General features: G+C 40.1%; 2 protein-coding genes across 4 annotated transcripts in view; both read left to right on the top strand.

Annotated features, from left to right (window-relative positions):
* LOC311304609 (vascular cell adhesion protein 1) overlaps positions 1-12,031 on the top strand; it is a 660,847-nt gene that overhangs the window by 220,832 nt on the left and 427,984 nt on the right. The window lies entirely within an intron of this gene.
* Positions 1-12,031, top strand: part of dock6 (dedicator of cytokinesis 6) — a 53,342-nt gene that overhangs the window by 25,136 nt on the left and 16,175 nt on the right. The window contains exons 22-30 of one of the 3 annotated variants that reach the window (XM_084418943.1): positions 1,077-1,249; positions 1,894-1,995; positions 3,744-3,830; positions 4,027-4,122; positions 4,990-5,130; positions 5,306-5,419; positions 7,339-7,509; positions 8,818-8,957; positions 11,791-11,960. In XM_084418943.1, coding sequence (XP_084275069.1) covers positions 1,077-1,249; positions 1,894-1,995; positions 3,744-3,830; positions 4,027-4,122; positions 4,990-5,130; positions 5,306-5,419; positions 7,339-7,509; positions 8,818-8,957; positions 11,791-11,960 — 1,194 coding nt within the window. The remainder of the gene's footprint in view (positions 1-1,076; positions 1,250-1,893; positions 1,996-3,743; positions 3,831-4,026; positions 4,123-4,989; positions 5,131-5,305; positions 5,420-7,338; positions 7,510-8,817; positions 8,958-11,790; positions 11,961-12,031) is intronic. The other 2 variants (XM_084418942.1, XM_084418941.1) reach the window with 2 other exon arrangements.

Below are 12,031 nucleotides of genomic sequence, written 5' to 3'. Positions count from 1 at the left end.
CCTATTTAAAACTTGACTCTTCTGTAGTTAAACCGTGTACTAAGATCGTCGGAAAATGAAAAGTTGCGATTTTCTAAGCCTATATGGCTAGGAACTACTCTCATTCCGGCGTAATAATCAAGGAACTGTGCGGCCGTACCATGGGTGCAGCAGGCGTAATGATATGACGCAGCGCCTAAAAATAGTCCCCAGCTCGGTAACTTCTTCCAACGTGGCCGGGACTAAGTTTGTCTAACCTATTAGACCTATTTTCAGGCGCTGCGTCATATCACTACGCCTGCTGCACCCATGGTACGGCCGCACAGTTCCTTGATTATTACGCCGGAATGAGAGTAGTTCCTAGCCATATAGGCTTAGAAAATCGCAACTTTTCATTTTCCGTCGATCTTAGTACACGGTTTAACTACAGAAGAGTCAAGTTTTAAATAGGAAAAATATTGAAACTCTTTGGTCATTTTGAAAGAAATGCTACTGGACTCATCAGAATCAATGATCTGTGCTAAGCTATGCTAAAAGTGGTACCGTCAGACCCGGAGTTCGGCTGAATGGATTCTAAAACGGTAAAACTCATCTGTTTAACTCTGGGGGAGATGTAAAATGAGCATATTTCCGAAAAAAGTGGAGTATCCCTTTAAGACATGCTGATTCATTTCTCTAGGGCTCACTGTTTATGTATTGTAAGTAAAGGCTGATTTATACTTCTGCGTCGGACCTACGCCGGAGCCTCTACGCTATAGACTACGCGTTGGTTTTCATTTATACTTCTGCGTCGTTGTCCGTGTTGACGCGCAATTACACATGCAGAGGGAGCATGTGAAACCCGAGGGAGGGGTTCTGGCAGACCAATCACAGCGCTTCCGTCCACGTAGAATCAGCGTGTTGTTACATTTTTGGGGAGGTGCACGTCAGGGTACGCCGAAGGGTACACGTGTTACACACAGCCTACGACGTAGCTACGCCGTGAGTTCGTTGCAGAAGTATAAGTTGGGCTTAACTATGAGCTATAGCATCATACTCGCAGTCATTTGACCTTAAAAGCAGTTAATTCATTGAGAGCGTCGCTCTTCCTCTTTCAGTGGGAGGCGCATCATTTGAGCTCCCCATCCAGTATGCCACGCTCTCTAGGGCGATGGCAAGACCCAGCAGCCTGCTACTGTCCCGCTCCAAGAGCATTAGTAACTCGAACCCCGACCTGGCCTCCACACCAGCCACCCCTGATGAGGAGGTGCAGAGAATCATTGCCAGCAAGGTAGGCGGCTCTTCCTCTGGCTTCTGATTGGTTGTTCAAGTTACTGCAGTTTGCCCCGCTCTGTCCTGTGTTTTTTCTACCTTGACATGGCAGCTACAAAGAACTGAGAGTTTTTTTTTTCTCTTTTCTTGATTACAATCTTTGGGAAAAATTCAAGCTAATCACTAAAAATCAATAGTAAAGATATTTAACAACAAATTTGATTAATTAATCAGTGTCACCACTTTATAAAACAAATCTGTTTCTGTGGAAAAAGGGTCATAAGCATATACTTGTAACATTAAAAATTTGTAAAAAGAAATTGCCTTTTTATTTAATTAATTGAGAAAATAACTGATCGATTAATTGATTCATCAAAATCATTAAATATTTGCATCCCTACTCTTTGTCATGTGCTGGAGCTAGAGGCTTAGAGATTGACTGTGACATGTTTACTGTGGCATCTGTTGATCGCTCTGCTAATAATTGTGCTATGTTTTTTGCTGTGGTACCCTCCTTCACTGTGCCCCCTGACTTTTTCCCACCCTCCTCTAAATTAAATCTGGTCCTGCACTTCGTCCCCTCCCTGTGACGCCTCTATGTGGCTGTTCTGCCTCCCCTGTGTGGCACTGTGGTTTGTGTTTGTGTCGTCGGCGGATAAGCAGGGAATAGACCGCTCGCATTCCTGGGTAAACTCTGCTTACGCTCCAGGGGGCTCGAGGGCTGTCCTCCGTCGGAACCCCAACTCCAGCTGTGAGCTCAAGCAGGTGCCAATCAAACCCTATACCCTAACGTCCTTCCCTACTGCCTCTAACCATACACCCTAATATAACCTGTAACCCCTTCAAATCACTTAACCTCACATATAACCATATAACATTATTCATCATTACCATCTCAAACCCTACAACCTAAAATGTCCTTTAACTCTCTTAAAGGGATGCTCCACTTTAAAATGAAAATTCTGTCATCATATACTCACCCTCATGTTGTTTCAAACCTGTATGAATTTCTTTCTTCTGCTGAACAGAAAGGAAGATATTTAGAAGAATGTCAATAACCAGACAGTGTCTGGTCTCATTGACTGCCATAGTATATTTTGTTTCCTACTATGGAAGTCAATGAGACCAGAAACTGTCTGGTTACTGACATTCTTCTAAATATCTTCCTTTCTGTTCAGCAGAAGAAAGAAATTCATACAGGTTTGAAACAACATGAGGGTGAGTATATGATGACAGAATTTTCAATTTAAAGTGGAGTATCCCTTTAAAACAACAACCTAACTTGACCTATTACTGTCTCAATACAGCTTTTTACAGTCTCAAACCTTTAACCCTAACATTACTTGTTACTGTCTCAAACTCTTTACCGAACATTACTTGTTTGCTATCTCAAACCCTTAACCCTAACCTTACTTGTTATTGTCTAAAACTATTAACCCTATCATTATTTGTTACTCTCTCAAACCCATAACCCTATCATTACTTGTTGCTGTCTCAAACCCTTAACCCTAACATTAACATTGTTACTAACTCAAACTCTTAACTTAACTTGTTGTTACTTGTTGTTCATTCTCAACTTTTACATGCTAACAAGTCTTCCAGCACTACACCCATATCATCCTGCACTCTCTCATTGCCTTCACTCTGGTATTACTTCTGTAATCGTACTCCGTAATCTTGTGCCAGCTCCTCTGCTGCTGTCCATTTGGCTCTGTCTTTGTAAATGTGTGTCTGTGTCTGAGGGTGTGTAAGCATTTGTCTAGAAGGTTGTGTGTTCATGCCTCCTCCTCTTCTTCAATCAACTCATCTCTCTTTCCTTTGTCTGCTGTGCTTCTCCTGCCTTGGTAGAAGTCTAGTTAGCAACGATACCAACATATATATTTAGTGTAACCCAATGCAATTAACTACTACACTGAAGCATCTCTTCTAGATGCTCATATCCACCCGTACGTTATTTTTTTTTTTTTTATTACTATTTTTATTATGGAGTGCTTGATTCTGATGTTTTGTTCAAATGTTTTATGCCATTACAAAATTGTGTATTTGAAAACCAGCTTGCTACATGGATGATGATAGTTTCTTGTCTCTTGTAGCACTCTGCCATCTTTTTCTTCTCGCATATTAAAATAATTTCAAATTATCAACCAATATTTAATATCTATTTATATAATTGTATGCTATCTGGCTTATTACACAGCTATGCACCAGTCTACTTGTTATCAGTCAGTTAACCATAAAATAAAACCCTTCAGGATTGTGCAAGTCCTCAATCACCCTGTCAGGGTTTATTTTGCATTAATGACCGGCTGACTGTACATTATCCATAACATAGCATGAATTTAGTTTGATGGTTTTGAGTTTGTAAAATGATCTGGGTTTGTGCATCCAGCAGGCATTCTTATCTCTCTTCCCTCATTCTCTCGTATCTTCCTGTCTTCCATTCTTGATCATCATCTTCATTGTTATCCTCATCACCACCACCACCATTCTTCTGTTCACCCACTGGTCTACAGGCCAGTGAGCGTGCCTGTAATCGCATGTCTGCCTTCATCGAGACTTCCTCCATTCTCTGTCCTCCCTCCAGGCAGATCGCCAAGAAGGTAGAGCACATATTCATTTACTCACCCGTGCACTCTCCTGTTTATTCATTCCTTCAGTTGTTCGTTTACATACTCACCCATTCATTGAGCCGCTTTATCTTGTACTCAATGTTGTGATCCTGCCTTTATTGTGTGTGTGTGTGGTTCAGAAAACCTTCATGGGGTCATGTTTTGTAATAATGCTCTCTGCGTTTAGTTACTTCATGAAGAGTTAGCTCTCCAGTGGGTGGTGAGCACCAGTACCGTGAGAGAGGCGTCTCTGCAGCAGGCCTGGTTTTTCTTCCAGCTCATGGTCAGTCAACCTCCAACCTTGTACATTATTTACATCAATAACTAAAGTCAAGTCACGTTTATTTAAATAGTGCTTTAGATTATTTCAAAGTAGCTTCACAGCAGTGAACAGGAAAATGACAGTTAATGTTGCAAAATTCGTCAATTATAAAACAAATTTCATCATCTCCACAGAAGATAATAGTTGTGTCTCATTCCGAAGGCTGCGTCCTCCGGAGGTCGCATTTGTCGGCATTGAGGCTGCCTCATTTCAGTAAAGTAACCATTATATTTCAAAGTCATAAAGAAATTGCAACAATTTACACTTCACAAGGGTAAACAACAGTACATTTTATAATGGTTACTTTTGGACAACCTTGAAGACGTATTCGACTTCCGGAGAACGCAGCCTTCGAAACGAGACACAGCTTGTCATTATTCTGCTAATTTAGTTCAATGCTTTTCCATTTCATGTCAAAGTTTAATGTTGCAAACTTCAATTTTGAAACAAGTTCAATTCAGCTCTACAGAAGACAACAGTGTCGTCATTCAGTTCGAGTCAGTTCAGTTGATTAAGTTCAGTTCCATAACAATGTTGATTTTCCCAAGTTAATGTGATTCAAGTTAATGTCATATTTTGTTCTCATCTGATAGTGTCAGTGCAGTTAAATCGAAAATGAATACTTAGTCATTTACTCACCATCATGTTGTTTAAAAATGAATAATGACAGAATAATTTGTTTGGGGTAAACTATCCCTTTTATAGTTCCAGTGAATTATTTCAACTGAATTATTTCAGTGGGTTTTTAAAAACCTAGTGTTTGGATTGCTTATACAGCAGAATCAAAGTTTAAAATGCTATCACTCATTCTTCTATGTGTGATAACAGGTGAAGAGCATGTCCCATCATCTGTTCCTGTCCTCACGCCTGGACATGCCCCGCCGCCAGCGCTTCCCAGACCGCTTTGTGGATGACATTGCTGCTTTAGTATGTGCCATCAGCGCAGACATAGCCAGCAGATATCAAAAGGTAAAAGAGCAGCGGATCTCATTTTACTGCTGGAGGAACACAGACCTTATGTAGATAAGAGGAGGTTTGAGACTTTATGATGGTTTGTACTCTGTTTTATGACTGTTTACTTTTGTTATGAATCAACAGGATGCTTGCTTATCTCTGTCTGAGCTAATATTCGTGTGTGTTTCAGGATGTTGAGCTTGTGGAGAGGTTAAACAGCAGCTTGGCCTTTTTCCTCAATGACCTGCTGTCTCTCATGGACAGAGGCTTTATTTTCAACCTTATCCGCTCATATTATAAACAGGTACTTGCACAGACACACAAGCATGCATCCTTTGCGTAGTTTACAACGTAGCTTCACCATTATGGTCGATGCACCTGAATTAGCTTTTAAAGTGCCCCTATTATGTTATTTTGAAGGTTCCTCATTTTGTTTTGGAGGTCTCCTACAATAGATTTACATGCATCCAAAGTCAAAAACCACTTAAATTTTTTCATAATACACATCACCTCATTTCTCAAAGAGTCTGAAAACGGTTCGTTCGAAGATTCAGTCGCTCTAAACCCCTCCGTGAGCCTACTCTGCTCTGATTGGTCAGATGGCCCAGTCTGTTGTGATTTGTCTACCGCTTTCAGCACGTGTCAGAAACAAAGAGCCTATTATCACATCTGAATTTTAGCTCGGGAGGCTTCCTCAGCACTTGAAACATAGTGAATTACGAACAGTAATGACGGCATCACTTTTACAGTATCAATTCCAGCGCAAGTCCTCATCCTTTGGTAGTGCATGCGAAGTGGATTCCAGCACAGAAAACAGCGTCTTCTCGACATGTTGACAACACAAACCAAACTCTTCCAGGCCTCAGCTACAACTACAGTGTTTGAGGGCGGCGCAAAGTAGATGCTCTTCGTGGGCAGCCAATGAAGGCCATACCATATGCTGGCATTATGCAAATTTGTTGCATTGTTACCTAAGTTTGTAACAGGAAGTGAGACTGGAATTGCTGATGACTCATATTGGCTGTTCAGAATCAGTTCTTTTTTTAGGAGAAAATAACTTAATTTGTCACCCACTTTGATCTGTAGAACTTTGTAGACCTTTTACATTAATAAACAGCTATTACACCTTTACATACTGCATGAAAGGTAATATTCGAAAAAGCATAGTAGGGGCACTTTAAAATGCTGACTACCTCATAGTCTGAATGTATGCTTAGATATGATGCTCTTCCCCATCATTATGCCATGATCACTATATTATGAAAAAAATGTTTTTTTTAATAAAACTCAGTTTATTGCCTGCTTTCTGTGGCACAATGTTAGTTTGATTAGACAAATATTGCTGAATTTTATGAACAATACTCCTTTATAAAAAGCCTTATTTACATAAAAAGCTGTATTTGCACTGAAAAGAATGACTTAAAAGAATGAAATCAAAATTGACGTTTTTTGTCTGTTAGTATGAATATGTTAGTCTTACTGTTATCTATAAGCTAGTGTGCTCCAAAACAATGGCAAAATTCGCATTTAGAAGATATAAGCATTCAAAACTTACAGACTCTCTCTTCTGCCAACTGGATCAATGATTTTGATGACATCACTCTGCACTTCAGCTTCTCATCAGAATTTCTGTCCAATCAAATTCTCTCTAGAATCTAAAGCGTCCCGCCCCCAAATAGACGCTGAAGCTGCGGCTAAAATCAGTCACTTGTTCACACATTTACTATTTTCTACATGGTGAATGGCACAGTGCACTATACAGGGGATGGGCAACGATTCAGACAGTGTACATATGCTTTCCATTGGGGTGAATGAAGTTATGTAATGAAACCGCTATATTTTAAAGCGACATGGAGGAGAAACAGTTAGAGACTAGAATGAAACTGCGGCTTTACCGAGCTCGACGGCCCTGGTTGAGCTGTGATATAAATGAAACGCTATTGGCTATTTTAAAAAAGGGGAGGAGCTGTTCAAATGTCCCACCCTGTCTTCCTGTTCCAGTGTAAATTACATCAAAACATTGAATAATACTGCGCTTTTCAGGGCACTTCAGTGGGCCTTTTAATTTAAATCCTTATACTAGCACACATAATACCTGGTTAAAATAGATTGCTGGTGGTTTGGTGAACAAGACATAAAACACTACATGAGAATGTGTCACAGCTGTTCATGATTTTGCCCTAGAACATTTCAGAGAACAGTTTGGTGCATTTGTGTCTGCAGATTAATAATAAGCTCCACACAGCGCAGAACCCCAGCTCTCTGACAGCGCTGAGGATGGACTTCATTCGGATCGTCTGCAGCCATGAGCACTACGTCACCCTGAACCTGCCCTGTGCCACCCTCAGTCCCCCCGCATCCCCCTCACCCTCCACATCCTCCACTACCTCTCAGGTACACACACACTCTAACACAGTTGGAAAAAAAACAAAACAGCAATTGCTGTTATCGTAAATGTGCGGCTTTTTCCGCGTACGGTGCAGATTCTATTTAGACCCATTTATATGCAGTCTTTCATGTCATGACTACAAAACTCCTGTAAAACCTGGTAACATTCACACAATACATGGAAGTGTATCAGACAGGGAAATTACGTAACTATTTTTTTTCCTCCTCCTTCATAGTAATACTCTACCATTCAAAAGGGGTCAGTAAGATTTTTTTTTTAAATGTGTTTAGAAGTCTCTTATGCTCACCAAGGCTTCATTTGATCAAATATAGTGACATTTTGAATTTATTAATTTATTCCTGTGATGGTAAGGCTGAATTTTAAGCAGCATTAATAATTCAGCACATGATCCTTCAGAAATCATTTAATATGCTGATTTGATGCTCAAGAAACATTTATTATTATTATCAATGTTGAAAACTGTTGTGCTGCTTCAAATTGTGAAACTTTTTGATGAATGGAACAGTATTTATTTTAAATAGATTTAGTGTAACATTATAAATGACTGTACTGTCACGTTTGTTCAATTTAATATGGCCATGCTGAATAAAAAGGATAAAAAGAAATCTTACTGACCCCAAACTTTTGAACAGTAGTGTACATTTTAGTACTTTTAACAAAAATATGGGCTTCATGTTTCTGTTTTAACATTTGTGCCATGTTTACTTAAATTTTAAGTGCTTTACTGTGTACTACCACAATTTAGATTTTTTAATAAACAAAAATTATGAAGAGAGATGAGCTGAAATCATTTTCAGTGGTAACAGATTATGCCACAAATGCATTTTTTTTTCCATGAACATTCCTTTAATTTCTTCATCTCAGACTGTTTATAAGATATGATACTTGATAAAGTGTGAGGGATGTTATTAGACCCTGCAGGCAGATTTACTCCTCAAGCTTGACAAGTTCAGTTTTGTGGGATGTGGCTAAAATTGAATCCACTCTCGAGAGCTGGGCGTTCATGTTCTCTTGCGTGGATTAGGGAGAGTGCTCTTTCTTCTACAAATCTGTATATAAACTGACCACATTCACATAATCCTCAGAATTCTAGTGTCAGTGCTGTAGAGTTTCCTGATTTGTTTGTAATTGTGTGGTAAAGTGTTTCTCACTGTGGAGAATAAATCCTCTCATGATGGATGTTATGTTGCCGTCTGCCACATTATATCAAGCTGGACACACTCAAAGGAGTTCCCTTAGGAAATAAAGTGCACTTCACTATAGTATGACATTTTCTGTGTCTTCTCTCGTAGAGCTCTGCGTTCTCCTGTCATGTTCAGGATCAGGGTGTGGTCAGCATGTTCGAACTGTCGGTGCCGTTCCGCCAGCAGCATTTTCTATCTGGCCTTCTGTTGGCTGAACTGTCACTCATCCTTGAGCCAGACGGAGAGGGGTGAGAAACGTTCCTACACAAGTATTTTACTAGGGATACACATTTAGACATTTTCATGACAATAGCTGATTATTTTCATCTCATGGTCAATCAAATTTGGAACTGTTATGTTATGGAGCTGAATTTATAATATGCACAAATGAACACATTTTTGTTGTAACAGTGTCACAATTAAAAAAAAATCAGGTTCACTCAAAGTTCACATTCCCAATGCCAATTTCGATTCCATAGCTAAAGGCTGGAATACACTTCATGACTTTTGTCCCACTTTGAAGACTGGAGGAGTCGACGCTAGTTGTCGAAAGTCATAGGCTGTGTCTGAAATCGCCCCCTATACCCTCATTCACTATTCCCTATATTACTCCACGAATATAGTCCACTTGAAGGAGTGAATGAAGACGAGTGAGTGAATTCAGACACTGAGTGCTCCGGAAGGGCTGCCAGCCTGCCACTGTTTAATAATCATTTGAAACTTTTTTAAAAGCTTACAAACTGGCAGCTCCAGTAGTAAGATGAAATGATTTATCTTCGGGCGCCATCTTCTGGTCAGACGCGGGAATTCATTCGGCACTCTGTGCATTATGGGTATTCTCTAGCTGTTGAGCATACATCGGTTGTACACTCGATATTGCGGTGTGTTATGGAATTGAATGAGTGCACTCGATAACATCCACTATGGTTTCGGACACCTCTACAAATGTCTGTCCCCTCAAATAGTGCCCCATTTAAAGGTGCTGTATGTAACTTTTCTACTTAAATGAATCCTTTTTTTATTGCCTGTGTGTGAAGGGGTTGTAATCTCACATTAAAATTATCCACTTTGCGGGTTTTGCTCGGAAAGCAAGTATTCTTATTTTTATGTGAAGGTGCCGGGTCGGATTTACCGCGAAATCCAGTGACGTGACCTGCACGCGCGCTCCCGAGCCTCTCGCCTCGTCTAGCCTGACTTTGCACTCAACAGCGACGACACTGCAAATTATGATATGGACTTATGACTTAAGCAACTTATGACATATCTGATAACACTAAGAAACGACCTGCTCCCAGCACAACACAGACTCCAACACAAACTCCACATATTAAAAAAAAAAGAAAAAAAAAAGAAAGTTTTTTCTGCTGAAGCTCGTAAGGCCAGACGTGAATCGCATGAACTTAGGGTGAAAAAACACGGCTCAACATCGGCAGGGCATTTGAATCATGGAGAAACCTTATCTACAAACCTAGAATGTACATTTCCTGAAGAAAATGTGAAGTGGTGCTTGCAGTGGCAAAATTCGGCACGGTTGATAGGGTTCCATACTTATCATGGTACGAGCATGGAGCATTAGTTCAACGTCAAGCTGATAAAAGTAGCCTATTATTGTAACGTTGCAGTGGGAGTTTACCTGAGTTTCCAGCATGTTGTGTGATGCTTTCCCCAGTGTGTTGCGTCTCAGTCTGAAGGTACCCACAGTGCTCGCTCATAAATTTGAGCACGCGCAAGAGCACGCGCTTGTAAACTTATTGGTTGCAATCTGAAACATCACCGCTAGAGGTCGCTGAAAACTACATACAGCACCTTTAAGGGTATAGGCGGCGATTTCGGACACAGCCATCGTCATTTTGATGTCGGAGTTGACAGATATAGCAAAGTCACACAGTGTATGATGGGCACAGACTTTGAATTTTTTCACCTTCATATTATGGTTCCATCTAGCCGGAGGAGATCAAACATGTTTGATAATTTGAGCCGATTTTAGAAAACAAATTCGCGTCCAAAATCGAATACTTCCCTATATTTATACTTATCAAATACTTATTGTATGCGAAAAACAGTATGTCAACAGAGTTGTATGTCTGAATACATAGTGTTCGAAAAACAGTAGGCAAGATGTACCCGGATGACCTACTACTTCCTGAAGTGCGCACTCGATGGACACTTTACTCTCCCATGAGGCCACGGGAGAGAATTTTGAATGTCATTCCATCAACACAACTGACGCTTGCCACATGACAATAGCAACAACATAGCGGATGTAGTTCGTCTGATCTTCATTCATACTACACACATTCATACTATATAGAATGTCGCGAAGTTAAAATTCACATGTAGTACCTATTGGGACAGTATGCGATTTCAGACACTGCGATTTGTTTTCATTTGTTACCCATCTCTTAGCATCAAGGCGCCTGTTTTTGCAGTTTGTTGTATTCAGAATGATTTGAAAGTCTGATTATTATGTGTGATCCTCAGTTGTTTAGTGCTGTTTAAGTGATTCCTAGTATTTAAAAATCTGTTTATTTAAAAGCTTTGTAGTGTATTCCAGCCTTCAAAGAAATATGCTGATGACTTTTATTGCTTTAATTTTGTCAAAGTCAATTATTCAAGTAAACAGTCAAGCATGCATGAAAAAAAGAAGCAAAGAACAAGCAATGAAACAAATACATTTTATCCAGTTATTAGCATGTTTTGCTATGTGAAAAATCGTCATAATTTACTCACCCTCAAGTTGTTCCAAACCTGAATGAGTTTATTTCTTCTGTTGAACACAAAAGAAGATGTTTTGAAAAATGTTGGTAATCAAACAGTTGATGGACCCCATTGACTTCCATAGAATAATAATAATAATAATAATAAAAAAACATGCAATGGAAGTCAATGGATGCCGTCAACTGTCTGGTTACCAACATTTTTCAAAACATAAATAAACTCATTCAGGTTTGGAACAACTTGAGGGTGAGTAAATGATGACAGATTTAATTTTTTTGGCTGAACTCTCCCTTAGACACTCTTATAAACAGGACTCTCTAACACTGTAATCACACAGCTCACACCTCTCTCTCTCGTTCTCAGTGTGTTCTTCCTCCACAAGAAGGCCATTAGTGCCCTGCACTCTCTGCTGTGCAGTCACGATGCGGACCCCCGCTACACAGACCCCCAGGTGCGCTCGCACATCGCCCAGCTCTACCTGCCACTCATCCCCATCGTCATGGAGACGCTGCCCCTTCTCCACGACTTCACCGGTTAGTGAGACCCTTTGGGCCGAGTGCCCACAATAGAGCAGCCGGCTTATCTCTTCTTCGGTTATTTATAT

The sequence above is a fragment of the Rutilus rutilus genome, assembly GCF_951802725.1.
Source record: "Rutilus rutilus genome assembly, chromosome: 1".
NCBI classification, from domain to species: Eukaryota; Metazoa; Chordata; class Actinopteri; order Cypriniformes; family Leuciscidae; genus Rutilus; species Rutilus rutilus.
Note: the sequence above shows the minus strand (reverse complement) of the source record. Positions and strands in the feature narration are given on the sequence as shown.